Source organism: Emydura macquarii, unplaced genomic scaffold (assembly GCF_026122565.2).
Source record: "Emydura macquarii macquarii isolate MOO-44397 ecotype Brisbane River unplaced genomic scaffold, CSIRO-AGI_Emac_v2 contig_383, whole genome shotgun sequence".
Taxonomy (NCBI): Eukaryota; Metazoa; Chordata; order Testudines; family Chelidae; genus Emydura; species Emydura macquarii.
The window spans coordinates 5627678-5654038 of NW_027130520.1; the positions used below are offsets into that span (position 1 = coordinate 5627678).

Consider the following 26361-nt stretch of genomic DNA (forward strand, 5'->3'; position numbering starts at 1 on the left):
AAAAAGGACCAGGAAGTTGTGATGAATCACGACCTCAACATGAATCAGTTATGCAATGCTGTTGCGCAAAAAAAAAAAAAAAAGTAAATGCAATTTTAGATTGCATTAACAAGGGCAAAACATGCAAGTCACAAGAGGTAATAGTACTGCTCTACGCAGTGCTGGTTAGGCCTCAGCTGGAGTTCTGTATCCAGTTTTGGTCACCAATGTATAGAAAGGATGTGGAGAAACTGGAGAGGATCCAGAGGCGAGTGACAACAATGATCAAAGAGATGGAATGCAAGCCATATGAACAAAGGCTGAGGGAACTGGGTATGTTTAGTTTGGAAAAGAGGAGATTATGCGGAGACATGATAGTGGTCTTCAGATACTTGAAAGACTGCCATAAAAAAGATGGAGAAAAGTTGTTCTTTTTTGCCACAGAGGACAGGACAAGAGGCAATGGGATCATACTACAGCATAGCAGATTTAGATTAAATCTCAGGAAAAACTTAACCTCCCACGGCAGTCTGCTCCATTGTCCTACTGTTCTTACAGTTATCACTGGGGTTTTCAAACGGAGGCTGGATAACCATCTGTCTTGGATGGTTTAAACACAAAAATCCTGTATCTTGGCAGGGAGTTAGACTAGATGACCCTTGAAGTCCCTTCTAACCCTATGATTCTTTGACAATTTGTATGAGTAAACTTATACATAAGCATATGAGAGTCTATGGGATCAGGACCCTGAATTGTAATGTTTGGCGGCTGGGACTGTATCTTTTTCTGTGTATAAGCAGCTTCTTTTACAATCATGCTCCTACCTTGATTGAGATCTCTGGGCCCTACCACAATATAAGCAAATAATAAAATGGATGGGGAAGGACATAGGTTAATGTGATAACATGGAGATTTACATAGTCCTGATTATATGCACACCGGCTTGGTTGTATAAAATGTGTATTTACACACAATTTAAAAAATCTTGTTAATTAACATATTAGTAGGTAACAGTAAAAATGAGTTTATAGTAAGAATATGAATTAGGAGTGGATAAAGATTTTGTATGCAGTGATTGAAAGGTATACCAGGCATAGGGAGCAGTATATATATATATATAAAAAAAAGACCTTGAGACAGAAGTGGGAGAAGGAAAGAAAGGGGGTATCAAAGCTGGTGTGACTGGCAGAGTAAGGGGTGGAATATATGAAAGAATTGAGATCAAGGAGGTGTGTTTGGGAAGAGTAGTGTAGCACCTTGAAAGTGAAGATAAGAAATGTAATATGATGTGTGGGGCACTGGGAAGCCAGTTGAAAGATTTTAAATGGATGGTACCATAATCTAAATGGATGGGTATGAAAAATAATTTTGATGGCATTGACAGGATTTTGGACAGATTGATGGGGACTAATATGAATGTCAGGAACAGCAGATTGCCATGATCAAGGTAGATGATAAGGGTAAGGACAAGAAAGTGTCAGATTTTAGATCTATTGTGAAGCAAGAAACTGGAGGATGAAACTATTGGTATGTCTTTGGTTTTCAGTGGATACATCTATTTGTTGTTTATAACATATAAATATTACCTGAAGCTTAAAGGTATATGTAACTCCTGACTACAGATGTAAATTGTAACTTGCCAGCATTGTGTTCAGTAGGCTACAAATGTATTTTTATGTCTTTTCCAGAAGTGCTGTCCTTGGAAGCAGATGTACCTAGAAAAAAATTAAGATAATATAGTGAAAAGGAATCAAACCATGAATAAGAGCTTGAAATATGATAGTGGCTAAGTAGAGTCCATATTCAGTGAGTTCTAAGTATGTGAGTCAAGTATAGTGTTTGAGGAAGAGATCGTTTCTCTGACTGTATCTCGGCAAATAAAAGTAAATGTGGCTGCTTTTATTTTCTTCTAGTAGTTTAACATAGCAGATGTTTCACTTAGTGACTCACTACATTTTTTAAAATAAAATATTTGCGTATAGTTCCATTTATAAACATTTTCTTCCATTTTAGTATTGTTAAACAGCTAAATTGCAAAATCTATAACTAGTATGTAACAAAAATAATTAAAAAACATGCTGTATATTAATATTTCATATGTATTTGTACATAATTTATATCTATTTTACTAGCTTTAAATATAGTTAAGATCAGAAAAATGACGCATGGGTTTTATGAGGCTAAATCCCTAAATACTTGGGAAATGTTCAGATACACTAGTGGTGGGTAGGTCACAAATACATAGATAGAAAATAGAACAGCTAGATCTGATGGAGTGGTCGGGGAAGGTTCAGAAGCAGGTCAAGATATGAATAGCTGGAAATGCAGTAGTGATAGGAGGATTGATGGTGAATGAGGATGGACAATGGAAGTGGGGGAGAATTTAGGGGAAGATCTGCAGTAGCAGTTTGGGGCATCTGAGGTTGGAAGATGGTGACAGTAGCAGCTCTGAGAGAAGAAAAAGGTGAAGAGAGCATTAATTGGAGTACAGAGGGAGCAGCATGTGCCTTGATTCATATTTTATATTAAAAACCTCTCAGGAATATTTGAATTATGGAGCAATAATACCATTGAGGAGTTCTGGGGATTAGATTAAATATTTGAGATTTGTTCTTGTGGTTTGTCATCACTAGCACTCACCAATGGACTATAACCCCATAAGTCATTTTCCTGTTGTTTGTTCTGTATTTTGTGCACTGTGTGGTTGCTGTACATGTGCCTGATGATTAGATTTACAAGAGTGAAAACACCAAGTACTATTTTAGCGGGAACATATCAATATAACAAGGTTGATTTTGTTAAACATTTTAAGATTTTGAGATAAAGGCATGAGAAGTCAGTTATTTTTTCTAATTGTGCATGATATATACATTTTCTTTAGGCTGATGATGAAAAATGAATTTTCGTTTGATATTCAATCATATTTGTAGTCTAGTGATTTTCTTAGTTGTGAAATGCCACCAATAAAGTATAACTTGAACCTTATAAGCCAGCTGCTTGCAGCTTCAGCTGTCAGGATTACAGTTTTTTGGTGTTGTTGCCAGTATTATGCACTAAATTAATCACTTTCTCTTTTGTCTTTCAATTTTTAAAACAGGACCAAGCGATCTCATGTTCCCCTAACAGAATACATATTTGAACTTCCCAATCTGACAGTTCAAGCAACTAGAGCTCAGACACTTCTGCTACAAACTATTTATCAAAGCTGGTCTCATCATGTTGGGAATGTGAGTTCTGCAGCGGTAAATGAAGTTTTGCTGAATGAAGTCTTCCAAACTTTAGGTAAAAACATAATATTTCTGACAAATATGGTAGATTAAAATCTCTACGATAATATAAAGCACTGTTAATAGCAAATGAATGCACATACAACTGCATCTTTTAAATCCAGGTTTTAGCATACTGTAGTTAATTGACAGAATGTTTTTGTGTGCATATTGTATTTATAACTTATGCTTAAAATCCAGGATGTAAGCTAAGCCACCAAGCTTCGCTCTCTGGCACCAGTTTCTGGATGTATTTAATATTCCCTTACAGGATAATTTTTCCATATTTCCTTCATCATTTGAGACATCCAGCCTTGTTTCCTTATATTGTGTAATGTAGTAATTTAAGATCATTCAAAGGTGAAGTTGTTGAATGAAATACAAAGCAGTAGGTTTAAGGGCTTTATTCATCAAGGACATTTTGTGGTATGCGGATGTGGATTTGTGTAGAAAGAGCTGCAAATGTTCCTCGTCTTAGCCAATTTAATTAAAAACTGTTTCTGACTCTTCTGACGTGATGCAAATCCAAGAGGTGCAAGAAATAAAGGAGCTGACTACCTGGATTCATAATGCAAAACATGGAGGGTTTTCAGAAAAAAAAGTTGTTTGTGCAAATTAAGAACTGATTCAACAAAACTCTTGAGCATATACTTATAACCATTTTTGCACAGCTGTACACATGCTTTAAAATAATCAGGTACTTAAGTGTTTGGCTTAATCTGGGCCTTGGTTAGCCCAAAGACAAGTCAGGTTACTTTGTTCAAGTTTACATAAATCCAAGTATTCACTGGCCTTGGCAGCATTATGTGACTAATAGTTTTACTATGGATGAATACTTTCTTCAATGTACTGATTCAAAGTCTTTGAGAAAGCCTGCCTTCTTTTTCCACCTATTTTTCCCCATGAACAAATCCATTTATTTTGCCCAAAGAAGGGGAAAAAAACCACTCTTTTATTTCATTTTTTCCCCTAGTACGGTATAAGGGCCTTGATTCAGTGTACAATTGTATGTTCACTCCGTGGTGGGTATTTTTTTCAAGACTTTTATGTCATCCAAGGTTATATGCTGGCTGAAGAGGATTAAAGGCAACATCTAGTAGGACACCAGAAGAGAGAGCATGAGCTCCATCTCTAAAAGCAGACTATGGTGAGGTCTGATGAGGTCAAACTATAGTGAGGTATGGTGAGGTCAGACTATGATGATGTCCACCTCTTTGAAAAAGGTGTAAAGCAATACAAGTAGTCCATTTTGACTCGGGGCTGGCCCTTTCCAAGACTAGCAAGGACTAAAAAAAACTGGAGTTAGTTTGGCGGTTGGTTGTTAATTGACCGATTAAAGCTACATAAATTGCTTATCTTGTCTGAGTGTACCTAGAGAGGAAGCTAACAGAACTGTCAGACATTTCCCTAATAAGAACTCTAGAGCAGATATCTGGGAAAAGAATTCTGCTGCTGTATTTTGGTACTATATATTTTTTATGATAACCAATGCTCTTAAAACTATAACCAGGGCCCTGTATACTCCTCTGAATTGTTACAGAATTATGCTTTAGAATCTGTTTTCATTTTTAAAATAATGTATTTAGCCCGTATGGTTGTGATAAAAACATTAAAAAGGTATACTGAGTGGAAACCAATGCAATATTATCTTCCTGGATCCGAAGAAGGCCTGAAACAATAGCTCTGAGAGAAATGAATTATTCTATTCATCTCAGTGAGGGTCCTTGCATATATTGTGATTCTGTGGCCACAAAAATTGACATTTTCCCAAGATGCTGAAGAATTCAGCAGTTTTACAATGGAATTTACCATTTTTCTGCAGCCAGACACCCAGTATTTTTTTTAATGTCTTTTGACTGGCCTGCACCTGCCTCTTGCTCTCCACCTTTTTCCATAAGAGAATGATAGTTGGGCTACAGTGCATGCCTCCTGTATTATTTAAGGCAGCAGAAGGTCAGAGAGCCAGAGCTGGAGTCCAATGTGTTGCTAGAGGGCAGAGAGAGCCAGAAGTGTAGATATCTTTAATTCAGCATGGCGATTTCTTAAGCATACTGTAACAGAATTACAAAAAGTATGCATGCCCCTAAACAATAAAGAAATAAGGAATAAAAGAAAAAAAAATAGTATGGTTAAATGGCAAAGTTCAAAAAGTTCTCCAAGCCAAACATACATCTTCAGAAAATGGAAATCCAAATCAAGTGAAACCAGTAGAAAAGAGAATAAATTATGGTAGGTACAATGTAAGATGGAAATTCAGAGGTCTAAGAGGGAATTTGAAGACCATAAATAGCCAAAGAGATAAAAACAAAATAAAAAGAAATTATTTAAGCATATTGGAAGCCTATGAAATTCAAAGGCTCCAATCTTTTCCCAGGGAGTAAAGTGAGCAATTTGAGGTTAAGGACAGAGTTGTTAAATGATTGGTTTGCATCTGTTTTCACCACAGACAATATTTGAGGGGAGTTAACAAGTTGTGATTTTTTCCGAATCTGAGAAAAAAATCAGTGGTTTTTTTTTTTTTTTTTAGAGGAAATTTTTTTTAAAAGGTACACATTTTATTAAATGAAACAAAAGATTATGTGTTTCATTTTGTAAGCACGTTTATTCAACAAATATAAAAATGAACTTGTACCCACAATGGATGAAATTGCAATTCTCTTAGTAAAACAGAACATAGTAATTGAGTCACCTGTCCACTAACTAGTTGGGTCTATCACTCTTCACAATTTCCCCTTCAATAGTGATACACTTTGACCAATTTATGTTCTTTTTCAGTACCTAGCTTACTACAGAGTTTCATCCAAACTAAGCTGACTATGTGCACTCACTTGACTGATCTTCAGCTGGTTGATTGGTATTGCAGATGTTCTAAAAATTGACACAATTCTGAGTTCAACTTCCATCTTCAGTCATGTTACATCTACAAGTTTCCACCATTTTGATTCAACAAATTGTGAAACAATCTCATTCACAAACACTGATTTGGAGTAGAAATCTGAATCCTAAATTTTAAATGCTTGAAGGAGAAGGAAGGAAATTATCTGTCTTCTGAAACAATCACTTATTTCCTGCCACTTCCTTCCATTTTCTGTGTGTTGAATCAATGTATGCACTTGCAATACTGGTCGTCAGCTATCACATTTATAATGAAAAAAACCACCTTGTGAATTCAACAATCAGGCTGAAAAATAAGATGAGAAAGTCAATATTATGCCATAATTTTATCAGAAGTGTTTCTTACCTTCCATGTATGTCTAGTTACTAGCAAACATAACCCCATATCAATTTACAGCTTAATCCACTTCCCTCTCTAGCATCTAAGGACAGTAGAAGATTTTTATTTCTTCTTGTCTTTTATTATTTGTGTTCCAGTAGCTATGTCCCTTTCTCCAATAACCAGTGACTCCATCCATTCCCCTTCTTCTCTGCACTTCTGTATAGTACTTTTTTGTTTCCTAATATGTGTAAAAGTAACTTTGATCTCATAGCTACCATCTTAACCTTTTTAGAATAATTAAAGTTTGGATTCACAGATTGAATTGTCCAAATGAGAGGTGTTGGGGAAAAATAATAAATTTACTAACAAGATGACCAGAGTTCTGAGGGAATTTAAGAATTAAATGGTTGACCTGCTTGCAAAATTATGATACTTATAGACACATTATTGTAGTCTGTTAATTTTAACCATTGAATAAAAAGGCCTGGACAGCATTGTGGGTAGCTCAATAATCCTGGGACTCACGAGCAGATCAATGTGCAACAACAGTTAAACGAACAAACAAACAAGTTGTTAGAATGCATGAGGGATGGGTTAGGGAAAAAATGGTGAAATTATTTTAATGCAATTCTATATCACTGAGCCTTATGCTATCACCTAGAACGCTTTAATTCACTTCTGCTAAGCTAGTGCCAGATTTTTAAAAGGTGTTTTATGCACCTAAAGCTGCAGATAGGCACCTAGTGGGATTTTCAAAAGTACCTACATTCCTAACTCTGATTGAAATCACTGAGAGTCAGGTGCCTAACCGGTTTAGGTGCTTTTGAAAATCCCCCTGGGTACTTACCTGCATCTTTAGGAATCTAAATACCTTTGAAAATCTGGCCTTCAGTGTCAAGAAATATACAACAGAAACGGGCATTCAGAGGTGAGTAATGAAAATCATTAGAGGAATGAACAGAGTTCAGTGTTGAGACATTGAAAAAATTGGGACTGCTTAGAACAGGAGATGTATAAGAGGGATGTGGTAAAAATAATACATATATAATTTATACAAAATGATAAATGGAAAAAGAATACACAAGCTAGATGGGGCAAATATTCACTATATTTCATAATTTGAGAACAAGGGGGACATTTAATGAAATTGGAAAGGCAATAAATTTTAAACTGATAAAAAGAATTAGAAATAAGGTGTCCCAACCTTATGCTCTTTTCTTTAGGTTAGTGCTGCCTCATGTTTTTTCAAAATATTTCCCGCTGTTATAATATGTGAGTATTAGTAGTAGTATACACATTTTAATTAACATACTATGCCAGTAATGAGAGAGGCATATTTAATAATTCAGTTTCAGTGAGAGAGGAAGCTTGGGTCTGAAATGCTTCATGTTCTCTGCATATGAACAGTGAGCATTGGTGATTACAATAAACTCAGACAAGAAAATATTATCACATTTGATTATAAAAAATACAAATATAGGAAATAGTTAAACATTGCAAAGCAATATTTTCATTAAAGAGCTATATAATTATTAATCCTTTGGAGTTATTGTTACATATTTTTTTCAGTTAGTGTGTACCTAAACCACTTCGTTTCTAACCATATCAGCCTGCCAAGAAAACACATACACAGTCACATATGGCTTTACTTTGCTCTGGAAAACTGGAACTTGCTACCACTTTTACCTTGTCCTGTTCAGGTAGTTCATTATTTTATTGACAGTCCAGTTCCATTAATCTGGCATATTTGGGAAAATTGGTTGCAGACCTTAAATTTCTCTGTTGAAGGCGATCAAATAGGCATTGGAATCCCCCATGTAAATGATGTCTTAAAGTTAAAATAAAATCTACTTTCCAGAAAGTAACTGTAAAACTATTTTATGCAAGATTTCATGTGGGATACCTTAATGGTTGAATAATAAATTTTACCTCATAAAAATGAAATTCAATAATACAGTAGCTTTCTCAGCGCAGTAGCATCTGGTTGAATCTCATGAGAGCCAATATTTTCCAACTCATTAGGATCATGTCGTTCTGTATGTCGTCAACATTGACTTAGCCAAGCTACCTTTACTTACATAACCGCCAAACTATTAAATAGGTCTCTTGTGGAGTGAAGTCAAATATTCCTCTTATTTTGCTTTTGCCTGGGAAGAAGAGAAGAAAATGTGCATACTGTAACATTTAAACATCTGGTCTAAACCACATCAGGGTAGCGCTGAGGAAAGTAACAGCAGTATTCTTCCCAGGTGTACATATAAAAAAGGGTTTTGGAATTGCTGCATAGTTTTTTAACCACTTAGGAAAAAGATTGAAATATAGTGATTCGCTGTTCTAATGCTCCTATTTTAAAACTACTTTTCCCCTCTTTACATTTCTAAATTCAGTTGTAATGCAGATTGCTGAGCTGTAATCATTTCCTTGCAATGTACTGGCTTTGAATCTCTGTTCCACATAACGTGGCCAAGGTTGGCATTCATTTTGAGGACTATGAGTTAGACTTTCTGTTTAAAATCAAAGTGCAAGAGTGCATTCTCTTGAGTAATTGTTTGGGAGGGGCAGAGCACAGCTGTATAAAACTTGCATAGTATAAACATTTTTCTGTCTTTCATGGATGATTGTACCCACATGTGTTCTGATCCTTTATGTAGGTTTCTGCATACAATGCATAAATAGAAGTGTTTTTTTACATCCAGTTCACTTCTGTGCAAGTAGTACATTTGAAATTATATAGAAACTGATAATCTGCAGATAGTTTGGAAATACAGATCAGGATCAAATTGTGGTTAATTCAGATATGTTGATTGATTGGCATATATGTGATCATATCACCTTTAATTGTTATGATGATGAATATTCAAGAATATTCTTAAAACATGAAGATGTGGGAGCACTGCAGAGATAATAACATTGATTTCAGTGGGAAGGTGACAGTGTGTTACTCTTACAATCACCATTTGTGTCTAAATTATGGAGAAGTTTCTTGTGTCTTAGAGAGAACTTCCTGCTACAGCAGTGGTTTTGGAGTGACCCAGCACTGATAAAAAAAAGTTAACAAAATAAAAAAAAAAAAAAAAAAGGATCTAGCATGTGAAGTGTGTTGTTTATAGAGCACAGTGGTTAAATAATTTTAATTAACAATTTCAGATTTTTTTTATTAACTTTGTTTAAATTCGTGTTGCTCAGTCTAAATATGTAAATTAAAGACTTCTATAGTTGCAAGTTTTGTTAACCTAAATAAAATTCAAAGTTAAAATAAAATAATGTTACAAAAAGTGAAAGAAACAGTAAGGAAATGTACAGTTAAGACACCCAAACAACCTTAACTCCACTTGGTAAACAGGATGGGGGGGGGGAAAGAAAAGAAAACAAACAAACGTCTTTAAAAATCATTTTAATCTTCTTTGGGACTACAAATGAAATGGCCACATTTGCTGAAAATGTAAAAATGGGGGCTCAGTAATCCAATGAAAAGGAATAAATAAGCCAATAATATGGTATCCCAGAGGGCACTCACCTCCTGAGTGCCTCCTATCAGCTGGATGTTGTGCTGCAATTGTTTTTTCTGCTCCTGGTGCCCCCTGAAGGTTGCCAACCTCACTAGGCAGGTCTTCAGTGGCTCAGCCCTCTGGCCAAGTTACCCAGTCAATGTGAATGAACCTTTTCTAGGGTAGCAAAAGTCCAACAAAATTATCTGCCTTCACTAAGGTCTTCAACCCTGTATCTGGGCCCTTTTTAATCCAGCCCTTTGCTTAGCCTTCTTTCCCCTTTCTTGGGGCTTAGGCCACTTTCCCTGTGCCCGGTGGCAGAACCCGGGTCTGCCCACTACTCCAGGCCCTGACCCAGGGACCTTATGAACAGCAGACACATACTACTACTTCTGACTGTTTGCTTCTGTTTTCCCTGGGCTTCTTCCCATCTGCTCCCTTTCCTTTCACCATTTACCTTAGGGTTACAGTTCTCAGGTTCTCTCTCCCATGCCCAGTAAATGCAACCCATCAATCTCCTTTGGCCACAGCAGAACACTTTTCCTTGCGCCTCTGGTCCCAGCCAGGAACTCACCTGCTCAGGTCCAGCAGCTCTCTTTATCTGAGCCTGCTGGGCTTTGGTTGGCTGCTTCTATGATGCCTCTCTAGGCAGGCCTGGAGGGACCCACCTTCGCTGCTCTTTTCCTGGGATGGAGTGAGGTAGGACCATGGGGCCTCCAGCAAGTGGCCATGAAGGCCTAGTACACCCCGTCACACATAGAAAAGGAAGGAATGATTAGATTTGGTCCAAAAGATGAACACTACTGGATTAATACTGCCACACACGTGGAACCCCCTTAACTTGAACAGAGTTATACTGTTGTTGAAGGCACAGTTTAGCCTTGTGTGTTTGTTTAGGGTAACATAAGCTCCTGTGGGCACAATGATGGGCTACCAAGAACAACAACAAGCCAAACATGGGTAAGCAACACTACCCTTATTCTGAGAATTTGGTTCATTTGCACTGATAGTGGCCATGGAAGCACTGCTGGCAATCAGGCCACCATATGTGACTCTGATCCCTTCCTTCCTACACTGGGGGGAGGGGGGAGAGAGGAGAGAATGCTGGGATCCTGACTAAAAGTGATTATTGACACCTCTTTTGATGGGAAAAATTTGCTACCCACCCTAATATATGCAATAGTCCAACAATCACTCAGTGAGAGTAATTGCTCAAACTACTGCCCAAAGTCTAACCTCAGCTTTCTAAGCACCCTAATGAAACTAGCATAAAGCACTCTTTAATGAAAAGTCACCTGCCAGTCTTCTGGGTCCTTCTCAGTGAGGTTTTAGATCTGTTCATGGTACAGAGGCAGCACTTATTATGCCAATGGATGTCCTCCTCTTGTCCGTAAATGAAGAAAATAAATCTATACTTATTGTGTGATGACCCGGCTAGGCTAGGCTATGCTAACTGTGAGGTGAGGCAGAGGCAACAAAGACAAAAGGGATCATATTAACTTTTTAGAACTTTGTAAGGGAAAACCCTCAAATTGTACAATGAACAAACATACATAATATAGAATATTACCAAAGACTTACTATTTATAATTATAATCTATGGGTTACCAATTCATTAATCTTTATAACATTGTACACAGGTGCTGTGCAGTTAGTACCAAATGAATTGTTGTTAACAAAAACAAGAGACATTACTCTACAATATATTGTGTCACTTCAGAGAAGAATCAGCTTTTTTATCCTTGGCTGTAAGTCCAGCTCCACTCTTGTTGTTCTATTGTTTGTATCTCTTCAGATTGAAGTGCTTCTTAGACTTAATGTTCCTGTGACTGTATCTCTTTTCACCGAATTTATCCACAAGTGGGGTTCCTTCAACTAGTGGACCCTCACATTTCCATTAGGTAGCCTTTAACGGTATTCCTTCAATAGATCTTCAGTCCATTCATGTCCTTTAGGTCCTTTGTGCGTGGGCTTCTTGCTTACTGTTTCCAGATCTGTTTGCACATAGCTTTTTGATCAATTCCCTTTTTCACTAATTATATTTCCTTTCAATTGTTTTCCCTTGATATTCGCTCTTTGGTAAGTCTGTAGATTTTATTTCCCTCTACTTCCTTTTTCTAATAGTGTCGGCTCATGTACCCAGCTTTGTTTTTTCTGCTTATCCTGACCTGAAATCATTCCTGTTTTCCTTCATCCCTCCTTCTCACTTCCTAGTTCCTTACTTTTATTCCCCTGTTCTTCTTTTATTTTATCACCTCACCACCTACCCAGGCTCCAGTTCTTCTGCTAGCTCAGCATATCAGTTCTTCTCCTTCTCTCTCAGGTTTTTCCAACTGCCTCTTCAGATGGATTCAATGTCTAGTGGCAGATGGTAAGAAGCCAAGTACCTCAGGGGTCGGAGCTGGGGCCAATTTTGTTCAACATCTTTCTCAATGATCTGGAGGATGGGGTGGATTGCACCCTCAGGAAGTTTGCAGATGACACTAAACTGGGGAGAGTGGCAGATACACTGGAGGGCCGGGATAGGATACAGAATGATTTAGAAAAATTAGAGGATTGGACCAAAAGAAATCTGATGAGATTCAACAAGGAAAAGTGCAGAGTCCTGCCCTTAGGACAGAAGAATTCCATGCACTGCTACAGACTGGGGACTGAATGGCAGTTCAGTAGAAAAGGACCTGGGAGTTACAGTGGATAAGAAGCTGGAAATGAGTCAACATTGTGCCCTTATTGCCAAGAAGGCTAATGGCATATTGGGCTCCATTAGTAGGAGCATTGCCAGCAGATGGAGGGAAGTGATTATTCCCCTCTATGCGGCACTGGTGAGGTCTCTTTTGGAGTAGTATACAGTTTTGTACACTATAGAAGGGATGTGGACAAATTGGAGAAAGTCCAGCGAAGGGCATCAAAAATAATTAGGGGGTTGTTGCACGTGACTTATGAGGAGAGGCTGAGGGAACTAGGCTTTTTTAGTCTGCAGAAGAGAAAAATGAGGGGGGATTTGATAACAGCCTTTAACTACCTGAAAGGGAGTTGCACAGAGGATGGAACTAGGCTATTCTCGGAGGTAGTAGATGACAGAACAAGGAGCAATGGTCTGAAGTTGCAGTGGGGGAGATCTAGGTTGGACATTACGAAAAAGTTTTTCATTAGGAGGGTGTTGAAGCACTGGGATAAGTTACCTCCGGAGATGGTGGAATCCCCATCCTTAGATATTTTTAAGGTGCAGCTTGACAAAACTCTGGCTGGGATAGTTTAGTTGGGGTTGGTCCTGCTTTGAGCAAGGGGTTGAACTAGATGACCTCCTGAGGTCCCTTCCAATCCTAATCTTCTTTGATTCTATGAAATGACTAAGTTCCTCCTTCTTAGATCACAATTGGAGGGTCTATTATGCACAACTGTGCCTCTGTCTCTAGAATCCTCGCCTGCAGAGTCCCAAAACGCTCATTTTTCTCCTGTACTATTCAACATCCACATTAAACATTTGGGAGGAGCTGCTGAGATGACACTAGTTGAATTGGTAACATTACATAGATGACACCAAGCCCTATAGCTCCTTCATATCAAATGTGTAACAGTGCTATTTCCCAGCTTTCTCAATGAGTAGCTAAAAATCAGCATTTGGATGAAGAGCCGTCTGACTGGAGCTCAACTCAGACAAGACTGAGCTGATGTTCGTGGAAAGAGGGAAACTTGTCAAAAATGTATCTCCTTTATAACCTCTCCCTCTATTGATATGTATGTTGTCACTTAGGCGAGACTGAAGTGCCGTTCATTATGACTTCATCAAAATGGTACAACTCGTCATTTAAGCCTAAATAGTCTGGTAGCATCAATGGTGAAATACACCACTTTCTGTTTTCAGCTTGTTAGGAAAGATTTTCTTCTTCGAGTGCTTGCTCATGTCCATTCCATTATAGGTGTGTGTACACCTCCATGCATGGCTACCCAGAACTTTTTTCCCCTTAGCAGATCCCGTAGGGCTGGCTCCGGTGCTCCCTGGAGCCCCGCACACATGCCGCGGCATATGAAGCGCTGCCGGCCCTATGCCCCCTCTGTTCCTTCTTTCTGCCCGTGTTGGTTGCTGGAACTAGCCTTGCTCTCAGCAAATACTATTCCCCTTGTTTGGACTTGTTTGATATTCTAAGTTAGTTTTAGTTAGTTAAGTAGTCGTTAAGTGTTGTTAAGAGTAGTTAGAGATAAGCTTCGAGGTGCCGGGTCATGCACCGGTCGCTGGGATTCAAGCTGTATGCCTCCTGCGGGAAGGCCTTCACACTCAGCGACCTCCACGACTGCTGCCTTAAGTGCTTGAGGGAAGCCCACAGAAAAGAGAAGTGCAAGATCTGCAGGGCTTTCAAACCGAGGACTCAAAAAGACTGAGAAATCCGGTTGAAAGCCCTGTTGATGGAGGCAGCGCTCCACCCAGCGTCCGAGCCGACCCGCTCCGCCTCAGTACCGAGTGTGACCTCAGTACAGAGCGCACTGTCGGCACCACCCTCGACTTGGCACCGCGCCACGTCACCGGCACCGAAGAGGAAAAAGCAACGTGCGGAGTGCGGACATTCCCCAGCGCTGTCGGTCCGGGCAGGGTCGAGTACGAAGCTGCACCGGACCTGGCCCGTCGAGACTTTTCCGGTGCCTGCATCTCCAGTCAGGTAGCCTCCCCTGAATCCCGTCAACACCGGAGGCTTTTTAGGTGGCAAGAGCCTCGTTGGCCTTGCCTACGCCACCTCCGCCGCCCCCTCCGTCGTTGCAGAAGGGGCCGGTGTCACGGGGGAAACCTGCGTTGGGTTCCCCTGAATGGTGGTGGAGATTCCCAGTGCAGGGAAGAAGATCTCCCCCTGGATGGTCTCTGAGGGTAAAGCAGAGCTGCTCCCCCAGTAGTCACTCCTGGTCGATGTCATCGAACCGACTTGCTCCGGCACAGGACATGGAGTCTCCCTCTCGGCGCCGACGTCAATCCCTGTCACCGAAGGGAGCGCATGCCAGGAGGCGGCACCGGTCGAGGTCTGCCAGGCGGTGCTCAGATAGCTCCTGTTCCAGATCCCCGGCACCGAGGAGTTCGCCTGTACCTAGATGGTGCAGAACCCGGTTGCCGTTGGAGGACCCGGCACCGAGGAGTTCGCCCACAATGAGATGGCGTGGAACCCGGTTGCCAGGGGAAGATCCGGCACCGCGCAGTCCGTGATGCAGAACCAGGTCGCCGGAGTCCGGCTCGGCATCGAGGAGTTCAGAGTGGTCACCGAAGGTGTATGCAGGGCCGCAAGGGACGCGGCAGTGGAAATCATCGGTACCGAGACGACACTTCGGTACCTCTAGCTCTTTGGAGCGCACCCCTGTTGGTCGGCACTGCTCGTGGCGACGGAGGCAGTCCTCATCATCCTCCAGGTCAGAGGCGTCAAGAGGGCAGTCCCCGGCATGGATGGGTGCCCGGGACAGAGGACATACATGGCACTGCCGGTCTAGGGCCTCTGACTATGAGGATGACTCGGGGTCTCCCAGGAAGGACAGTCGTCGGGCGAGCCGACACCCCCACGAAGCGTCAGAGCATGTGGCACAGTCAGCCCTGGGTTGGCCCCAGGGACAGTGGCCGCAACAATGGCCTTATTGGGCCCCATGGGGTATCCAGGTGGGGCCGGGGTCCCAATCCATTATGTCATCGGGGGTGCAGTCCATACCTCTGGAACAGGAGAAGGCCCATAGACACCACTCCTTGGATGAGGAGTCAGACCCCATGGAGGGACCCTCAGCAGGTGCAACCCTTGGCCACTTCACGGCCTGGAGGCTCTGTGGCTGACGGAAGGAGAGAGAGCCTGCTCGGTACAGGTCCAGCAAGTCCTTCTTGGCAGCAGGAAGCCTTATTCACAGATTGTGTATCAGGCTAAGTGGAGGCGGTTTACCTGTTGGGCGGAGTCCTGGGGTATTCCGCCCAGCTTCTTGCCTATACAGGCAATCCTAGAGTACCTGCTCCAGCTAAAGCTCCAGGGTGTGGCGCTGGCCTCGTTGAAGGTTCACCTGGCGGCCATTTCGGCCTTCCATCAGCCGCTAGAGGGGAGATGACTGTTCTTCCATCCCATGTCGGTAGTTTCTTCAAAGGGGTGGAGAGGCTTTATCAGCGGGTCCTTGACCCTGTGCCCAGCCTGGTCCTCTCGAGACTCATGGAGCCCCCCCTTTGAACCCATGGCTTCATGCCCTCTGCTCAACCTTTCATGGAAGGTAGCCTTCCTGTTGGCCATTACCTCAGCCAGGATGGTCTCCGAGATTAGGGCCTTGACCTCGGAGTCCCCTTATACAGTATTCTATAAGGACAAGGTTCAGCTGAGGCCATATCAGGCCTTCCTACCCAAGGTGGTTTCCCAATTTCATTGTAATCAAGATATTTTTCTCCCCATGTTTTTTCCCACACCTCACGGTTTGGAGGAGGAGAGGAGATGGCATTTGCTGGACGTGAGACAAGCCCTGGCCTTCTACATCGAGTGCACAAAGCCGTTCTGGAAATTGATGCAGCTCTTCATCGCAGTGGCCGACCGGATGAAAGGCTTATCTGTCTCCACTCAGCGCATCTCCTCATGGATTACATCACGCATCAAGTTCTGCTACGAGCAGGCGAAGGTGCTGCTTCCGGGAACCATCACAGTGCACTCAACCAGAGCTGAAGCCTCATCGACAGCCTTCCTGGAGAGAGTGCCCCTGCAGGACATCTGCAAAGCTGCCACCTGGTCGTCGGTGCATACCTTCACGTCCCACTACACCACCATCCAGCAGGCGAGAGAGGACGCGGGATTCGGCAGAGTGGTGCTGAGGGCAGCTCACTGGTAACTCCGACCTACCTCCAAAGGTATTGCCTGGTCAACTACAGTGGAATGGACATGAGCAAGCACTAGAAGAAAACAAGGTTCCTTATCAGTAGCTGATGTTCTTTGAGATGTGTTGCTCCTGTGCATTCCACAACCCACCCTGTCCCCACTGCCGGAGTTGGCAGAAAGAAGGGACTGAGGGGACATAGGGCCGGCAGTGCATCATATACTGCAGCATGTGCGCGGGGCTTCAGGGGGTGCCAGAACCGACCCTGCAGGATATGCTAAGAGGAAAAAAGTTCAGGGTAACCATGCACAGAGGCGTGCACACACCTATAGTGGAATGGACATGAGCAACACATCTCAAAGTACATCAGTTACTGGTAAGTAACCTTGTTTTTTTCTTCTTGATGAAGATATGGCTACAGTCATCCATACATTCTTCATTTCCAAACCAGATGATTGTCACTGGGACTGAATATGGGAGCAGTGTATAGACTCCATCTTGTGCAAAATGCAACTGTCCACAGCTTCAGTGGAGCAGGACCTTGCACACTTATTGTCTTCCATTACCTTGTTGTGTTGCTAGCTGAGGCCTTGGTCCTGAACTTCAAAACTTTCAAGGAGTGAATAACCCAGATGCATCACCGATCAGTAAATATGTTGGTGTATGCTATTGGTGTACTGTGATGAGTATGTTCAGCAACTGTGGCACTACATTTGATTGGTAGATTGACAGCTGTAGAAATATCAGCTCTTAATTTCTGTCCTTTCAGACTGCTTCTTTCTAGATTAAAGAATCATGAAAGAATGCTTTGAATGGTTTTGTTTCTAGCATGCTCATACGGTGAGATACTATGCGAGAGAAGTGAAAATACAGATAACTTAAGAATTAATCAGGCCAAAGAATATATACAGAAGTCAACTAATTAACAATAAGCCTTTCAACATAGGTTTTCTTAAAAGCTTCTTTTACTTTAAAACACTATAACCTTCTTCAGCTACAGGTGCTGATTCAGCCTTTACAGAGTTCTGTTGGCTTCATCTCCACTTTTTGGGTTTGATGTCTAGTGGTAGTTATTTTTAAAATAATAAGTATATGAATATCACGTGAATCAAAGTCGTAATTATTGTTCGAAAAGGAGGCTGCCACGTTAAATATCAGAGTATTAACTAAAGTTGAATTCCTTTTTGTTACTAGATTGTTAAAATTGAAGTAATTTTGAAAAAAATAATTTGTTTACTATGTTTTACTTTTGCATTTCACTTAGTCTGAATAGAAGTAGATTAGTTAGTTCTGCTTTCTGGCTTTGCTTCACTAACAATATGGTCATGGTGACAGCATACCTCAAGAAGAAGGGACTCCATGTCTTCCTGCATCTAGAAGACTTTCTACAAAGGGGTAAATTCAGAGAAGTAATACTTTCTCATATGTTTATTGCACTATGCATACACGACTGTCTGGGTCTCATCCCAAACATCTGAAAGTTAACATTGTCCCCAGCCCCCCACAGAAAATCGTGTTTATTTGAGCCCTCTATGAGTTTGTGTGTGTCTGTAGACTCACTGTTTCCAGACAATTTGTCACCTTCATTTTGGTCTGCAATCTCAACCTTCTGTGATAGTTTGCGTGTGCCTGAGTGTCTTGGGCCACATGAATGCAGGAGGTTCAGTTTGCAAGGTTGTGCCTTCGCCCTCTCTAAATGTGACTCAAGACAGTTTACTGTCTGACCCTTCAATCCTTGGACAGGTTGGCCCGCTTCCCCCATTGATCCTGGACTCCTTGCACTGGTAGACAGTTCAGGGGAATGTATGTCAAGACATTCCCTTCATCTGGCCCTTACTAATCAGGACTGTTGTCACCGACACCTCCCTGATGGGTTGGGAGTGCATCTGGGGTCGCTGAAGATTCAGGGTCTGTGGTCAGAGCAGGAAGCTTCACTGCGTATCAGTGTCCTGTAGCTTTTGGTCATCTATAATACCTGTCACGCTTTCCTAGACCACATCAAGAGTTCAGTGGTTCGCACACTTACCAACAATATCACCCTCATGTATTATGTGAATAGTCGGAGCATGCTCCAGGGTGCTCTGCCAAGAGGCAATGAGACTGTGGCAGCTCTGCATTGAAGAGAGTATCATTCCAATAATAGATCACTTGCCCAGGGTCCATAATCCTCCAAAGAACTATTTCAGCAGGAATTTTTTCCCTAAAGGCCCAGTGTTCTGAGAGTCATCTTTATAGCATGGGGCATTCCAATGATTGATTTATTTGCTACAATGGACAACAGTAAATGTCTGTTCTGCTCTCGAGGAGGCCTCATTCCGGGGTGCCTGATTGACACCTTCCATTTCAACTGGCAGTCAACTCTCCTATATGCTTTTCCTTTGATTCTGATAATTTCACAGATTATCCTCAAAATGAAAGTGGATTAGGCCAAGGTCATCCTTATTGCCCCAGCATGGCTGAGAAAGCGTTGGTTTTCTGACTTTCTTGTGTTGTTGATTCTGCCTTCCATATTCCTCCCTCTCGATCCTAACCTACTCACACAGAAACACGGTCGTACTTTGCATCCCACACAGCTCCCTGCATCTCACAGCATGGCTGCTCCATGGTTGAATGAGGTGGAAGAGCAATATTCGGCAGCTGTTTGACAGGTCCTATTTAGTAGTAGAAAACCCTCTACCAGGATGGCTTGTCAGCAAATTAGAAGCGTTTTTCAATGTGGTCATTGGCCTGTGGAGTTCAGCTGATGCTGGCTAGTATCCAAGACATCTTGGAGTATTATCTGCATTTTCAGTCATTCGGCCTCATGTTTATCTCATTGAGGGTATATCTAGTGGTGATCTCACCCTTTCATCAACCCATTCATAGAAGATCAGTCTTTTTCAATGCCGTAGTGGTGAGATTCTTAAAAGGAATCCATCTCCGTTTGCTGGTGTGGGAATTGGTTCCCTTGTAGGACCTTAATATGGTCTTGGCGGCTATAATGGGACCTCTTGCATCCTGTCCCTTTCCTCTTACGTCAAAAAAAATTACATTCCTTGTGGTGATCATATCTGCGAGAAGAGTGTGGGAGTTGCAGGCTGTGATGACACTGTCTCCTTACATGCAATTTTCCATAGATAAAGTAATGATGTGGTCACACCCAAAATTTGTTATGGTATGCTTGTTTGGGTTTTTTCCTAAACCACATTCATCTCTAGAGGAGCAGTGTCTTCACACATAAGATGTTAAATGATGTTTGGTCTTTTATCTGGACAGGACTAAACTCTTTTGGGCTTCAACTCCTCTGTTTGTGTCGTGTGCAGACTATATGAAGGGGCGGGTAGTCTTCTCACAGACTATCTCTGAATGGATAACTTCCTGCATCAAGACTACATATGAAACAGCTTTGGGCTATACCCCCTCTACAGGTGCGAGCTCATTCTATACGAGTGCAATCTATATCAATAGTGTTTATAAGTATTTGCAGGGCTGCCACATAGTTGTTGATACATACTTTTACAAACCATTATGCCATTACTGCAGCATCCAGAGCAGATGCAAACAAGTCCTGCAGTTCTTGTTTAAATAGACTCCAAGCTCCACCTTCTGTGGATACTGCTTGTGAGTAACCCAAGTGGAATACACAGCTGCATCTATTCAAAGAAGAAGAAATGGTTACTTACTGTGACTATGGTGCTTTGAGATGTGATGCAGGCTTTGTATTCCATGACCCATCCTCTGTCCCCTCTGCTTTGGAGTCCAGTCTCTGGGCATTTGGTGCAAAGGAACTGAGGGGGGTGAGGGTAGCGCTGCTTCTTATAGCCAGGTGAGGGGCTATGAACACGAGGCACTTGTGCTGCCTTTTTACAGGTAAATTCAGTAAGGGTGGATGAGGCCATTCACAACAGTTGATGAGAAGGTGTGCACTCTCACTGTTTTGCTAAAAACAGACTAACAGGGCTACCACTCTGGAACTCAACAATACATAGAAACTTTTAAAAGGCTTTTAAAGCAAGCAACAATACATAGAAAACTTTAAAAGGAAACATTTAAAATTTCACTTTGGTCAAAAATGTGTAAAGTTATTCGAGGGGAGAAAAAGTAACTAAATGGGGAAAAGAGATTATCAGTCTACTAGAGTATAGGTTACTACTATTCATTGAAGAGCTGCTCTGTCTATGTGAAATGAAAGCTGAGAAGGAGAAAGAATAAGAGAAATTTAAAGATTTGTTGCTTTCTCCAAACATCTTTTTAGCTTTATAGATATGCACCTGAAGATGCAAGCCCTTCTGTTTTTCCGCTCTGAAGTGCGGGCACATCACAACAGAGAATAATCTGAGAAAGATGTGCCTCAGAATTCTTTCTGCTTTGCTGGGTAGCTGCAACACTTTTCAAACAAACACCCTCTGTGGGTGGTGTTGTGTGGTATTATATTAAATCATAAAGCAATTGCAAACTATGTCAGTGGATTCCATGTAGAAAGACCAGAGGTGGTCAATACCTGAGCTTTGTCTGACTAAAAAGAGGATCCCTACGTCTGCCCAGCAATCTTTAGCTATTCGCTGTGGAACTGTCATAATACTGACTCAGAGAGAGGATGTCATCAACATTATTTCCTGAAACACCTTTGGAACCTCCTAAATAAGTACTGTCCCTAGCCTGAGCTTGCTTAGCTTTTCTCTTTTGAGACTATATCATGAGGTTGCGAGGGCTGCAGATTATATCAAAAGTGTCATACACTTTTCCCTTATTTTTTTTATCTCTGGCTTGGTCTTTTTCCTTTGTTTTGGGGCCAGCGCAAGACACAGATCCTATCCTTAACTCTCCTCCTTGTGATGATGACTGGGCTGCATCTGAACCTTAACCCTTCCTTTTTTTACTTGTGGCTGCTGCACGTGATCCCAGGGACATCCTACTACCTTTCCTTTTCTTAGGCATCCTCATCTCTGATGTTTCCTCTCTCCACTTATTGGCTGCCCTCTCTGTTCCGGTTTTCCTTAATTAGTTAGTAACAGTGAGCTATTTACAAAGTGGGATTTGATCTTCTCTTGAATGAATCATATTCTACTGAAGTTAACTCATCACTTGCTGTTGAATAGTTAAAGTAAAAACTATGTGGAAAGTGCCACATTTTTAACATATAATGTTAATGCTCTTGAAAATTAGGGTTAAATGAATATACTTTTAATTAACTAAAGATTTAGTCTTACAAAAGATTCCCCATCCAAGAAGTGGTCTATAAAAGCCCCAGCTGTTTCTCAGATGGCAAAAGCAGCAGTGGACCAGCCAAAGAAAGAGTCCCTCTTGGCCTCACTCCTTGATTGGTATTTTGAAGGGGGGAGTTTTGAATTCCTCCTCTCCCCACTGAGCTCATGGATCCTACAATACTTCCCTGAAGCCTGGTGCCAGGCAGCAGCTTGTAAAATACTCCTGCTCTGCCTAAGAGGGCAGGAGGAGCCATGGCAGCAGCAGAATACCTGGGAGTAGGAGGATTTCAGCTGGAGAAACCTTATTGTACAATAGCTGATTATAGACCACAGAGCTCTTTAAAAATCTTCCATCAGATAGGAGACTTCAGCAAAATGTAAACTAATGGCACTTCTTTATTCCTACAAACATTTCTTTGGTCTGCCATTTGACCAAAGACCTTTAAAGACCTAGCTTGAAATAAAAAGTTCATGTATTTCATGCAGAAAAAGAGCAAAAACTCGATATCTAGGGATTATTCTTGCCTCAAGACTAATTTATTTCTGCAAACCATGGAGAAAGAGGGATTTAGATAGTGATTAGTCACCAGAGACTACAGCTGCCATAACTGAAATGTAATTACAATTTTCTCTGATTTTAATACCCCTAAATCTCTCTACTTTTAGGGCTACTCGTCTTATTTTCAAAACCTATTTCTGGGTATTTCACATTGTTATTGGTGGTTTTGGTATAGATTTGCTATAGCTCTCCTCATTCATCCCACACCCAATATGTTGTGTTCTCTTTTCTCTTGGGAGAAAGGAAACCTAGAACGTAAGAACAGCCATACTGGATCAGAAATGGTCCATCTAGCCCATTATCCTGTCTTCTGACAGTGGCCAATGCCAGGAGCTACAGAGGAAATGAATAGAACAGGTAATCATCAAGTGATCCATCCCGTCGCCCATTCCCAGCCTCTGGCAAACAGCAATCCCTGTTTATCCTAGCTAATAGCCATTGACCTATTCTCCATGAACTTATCTAGTTCTCTTTTGAACCCCGTTCTAGTCTTGGCCTTCACAACATCCTCTGGCAAGGAGTTCCATACATTAACTGTGCATTGTGTGAAGAAATACTTCCTTTTGTCCATTTTAAACTTGCTGCCTATTAATTTCATTTGGTGACCTCCTAGTTTTTGTGTTACGAGAAGGAGTAAATAACACTTCCTTATTTATGTTCTCCATACCAGTCATGATTTTATAGACCTCTATCATATCCCCCACTAGTCATCTCTTTTCCAAGCTGAAAAGTCCCAGTCTTATTTCTCTCTCCTCTTATGGAAGCTTTTCCATACCCCTAATCATTTTTCTTGCCCTTTTCTGTATCTTTTCCAATTCCATTATATCTTTTTTTTGAGATGGAGCGACCAGATCTTCACATAGTATTCAAGATGTAGGCATACCATGGATTTAGAAAGATGTAATTCAATATTTTCTGTCTTATCATCTTTCCCTTTCCTAATGATTCCTAACATTCTGTTAGCTTTTTTGATTGCTGCTGCACATTGAGTTGATATTTTCGGAAAACTATCCACAATGATTCCAAGATCTCTTTCTTGAGTAGTAACAGCTAATTTAGACCCCATCATTTTATATGTATAGTTGGGATTATGTTTTCCAGTGTGCATTACTTTGCATGTATCAAATTGAATTTCATCTGCCATTTTATTTCCCAGTCACTCAGTTTTTTGAGATCCCTTTGTAGCTCTTTGCAATTTGCTTTGGACTTCACTATCAGGAGTTATGTCATTTGCAAATTTTGCCACCTCACTGTTTATCCTTTTTTTCCAGATCATTTATGAATATGTTGAACAGTACTGGTTCCTGTACAGACCCCTGGGGGACACCACTATTTACCATTCTCTATTCTGAGAACTGACCATTTATTCCTACCCTTTGTTTCCTATCTTTTAACCAGTTACTGATCCAGGAGAGGACCATCTCTCTTATCCCATGATCACTTAGTTTGCTTACAGGACTTTGATGAGGGACCTTCTCAAAGGCTTTCTGAAAATCTAAGTACACTATATCCACTTGTCCATATGTTTTTTGAAACCCTCAAAGAATTCTAGTAGATTGGTGAGGCATGATTTTACTTTACAAAAACCATGTTGATTCTTCCTCAACAAATTGTATTAATCTATATGTCTTATAATTCTGTTCTTTACTATAGTTTGAACCAATTTGCCTCGTACTGAAATTAGGGTTTCTGTCCTGTAATTGCCAGGAGGGCCTCTGGAGCCTTTTTAAAAAGTAGAGTTAAATTAGCTATCCTCCAGTCATGTGGTACAGAGGCTAATTTAAATGATAGGTTACATACCACGGTTAGTATCTGCAGTTTCACACATGAGTTCCTTCAGAACTCTTGGGTGGATACCATCTGGTCCTGGTGACTTATTACTGTTTAATTTATCAATTTGTTTCAAAACTTCCTCTAATGACACTTCAACCTGGGCCAGTTCCTCAGATTTGTCATCTAAAAGGAATGGCTCAGGTTTGGGAATCTCCCTCACATCCTCAGCCGTGAAGACCAATGCAAAAATTGATTTAGTTTCTTAATAATAGCCTTATCTTCCTTGAGTGGTCCTTTATCAGCTTGATCGTCCAGTGGCCCCACTGGTTTTTTAGCAGGCTTCTTGCTTCCGATGTACTTAAAAAAATGTTTGCTGTTACTTTTTCAGTCTTAGGCTAGCTGTTCTTCAAATTCTTTTTTGGCCTACCTAATTATATTTTTACATTTCTATTGCCAGATTTTATGCTCCTTTCTATTTTCCTCATTAGAACTTTAACTTCCACTTTTTAAAGGATGCCTTTTTGCCTCTAACTGCTTCTTTTACTTTGTTGTTTAGCCAAGGTGGCACTCTTTTGGTCCTCTTACTAAGTTTTTTTAATTTGGGATATACATTTAAATTGAGCCTCTATTATGGTGTCTTTAAAAAGTTTCCATGCAGCTTGCTGGGTTTTTTTGCATTGTACCTTTTAATTTCTGTTGAACTAAGCTCTTCATTTTTGTGTAGTTCTCCTTTCTGAAATTAAATGCTGCTGTGGTGGGCTGCTTTGCTTCCCTTCCTCCTTCCCCCCCCCAGATGTTAAATTTTATTTTGTTATGGTTAGTATTACCAAGCAGTTAAGGTATATTCATTTCTTGGACCAGAACCTGTACTCCACTTAGGACTAAATCAAGAATTGCCTCCTTTTGTGGATTCCAGGATTAGCTGCTCCAAGAAGCAGTCATTTAAGGTGTCAAGAAACTTTATCTCTGCATCCCATTCTGAGGTGACGTATACCCAGTCAATACTGAAAAACAATGAGAGTTCTGTGGCACTTTAAAGATTAACAAATTTGTCTGAAGACTAACAAATTTGTTAGTCTTTAAAGTGCCACAGAACTCTCGTTGTTTTTGCTGTATACACGGCTACCCCTCTGGAACCAGTCAATACTGAATAGCTGAAATCCCCCATTATTATTGAGATTTTTGTCTTCCCTACTGCTATAATCTTATTATTCAAGCATGGAATTATTATCCATAGAGATTCTGTGGCCCAGTTTGGTTCATTTAAGATATTATTTCATTTGACTCTATGCTTTCTTTCACATATAGTGCCAGTCTCCCACCATTACAACCTGTTCTGTCATTCTGATAAATTTTGTACCTTGGTATTACTGTGTCCCATTGATTATTGTCATCCCACCACGTTTCTGTGATGCCTATTATATCAATATCCTCATTTAATATGAGGCACTCAAGTTCACCCATCTTAATATTTAGACTTCTAGCATTTGTATATAAGCACTTTAAAAAAATTGTCACATTTTAGCTCTCTGCCATTATGTGATACAATTGAATGGGACTGTCTTTCATTTGACTGTTTCTCATCATAGTCTACCCATATTTTATCCTCTTCCATCCTCTCCTCCTTACTAGGATATAGAGAATCTCATTAATAAATCATCCCCTATGGGATATCTCTGTCCAAATCATATTCTCCTCCACACCTGTCAACTTTTCTCCAGCCCTTAGTTTAAAAACTGCTCTACAACCTTTTTAATTTTACGTGCCAGCAATCCGATTCCATTTTGGCTTAGGTGGAGCCCATCCTTCATGTATAAGCTCCCCCATTCCCAAAAGGTTCCCCAGTTGCTAATAAATCTAAACCCTTCCTCCTACACAATCATTTCATTCATGCATTTAGACCCTGAAGTTGTGCCTGTCTAACTGGCCATGCATGTGGAACTGGAAGCATTTCAAAGAATGCCACCATGGAGGTCCTGGATTTCAATCTCTTTACTTAACAGCGTAAATTGGGCCTCCATGACTTCTCTCCTATCCTTCCCTATGTCATTGTTACCTACATGTACCATGACCACCGGCTCCTCCCCAG

General features: G+C 40.9%; 1 protein-coding gene across 12 annotated transcripts in view; it reads left to right on the top strand.

Annotated features, from left to right (window-relative positions):
• Positions 1 to 26361, top strand: part of VPS13B (vacuolar protein sorting 13 homolog B) — an 819784-nt gene that overhangs the window by 192531 nt on the left and 600892 nt on the right. For 10 of the 12 annotated variants that reach the window (XM_067537148.1, XM_067537121.1, XM_067537138.1 and 7 more), the window contains one exon: positions 3077 to 3261. In XM_067537148.1, coding sequence (XP_067393249.1) covers positions 3077 to 3261 — 185 coding nt within the window. Of the gene's footprint in view, positions 1 to 3076; positions 4017 to 4303; positions 4874 to 26361 lie in introns of those variants that run through there. The other 2 variants (XM_067537213.1, XM_067537204.1) reach the window with 2 other exon arrangements.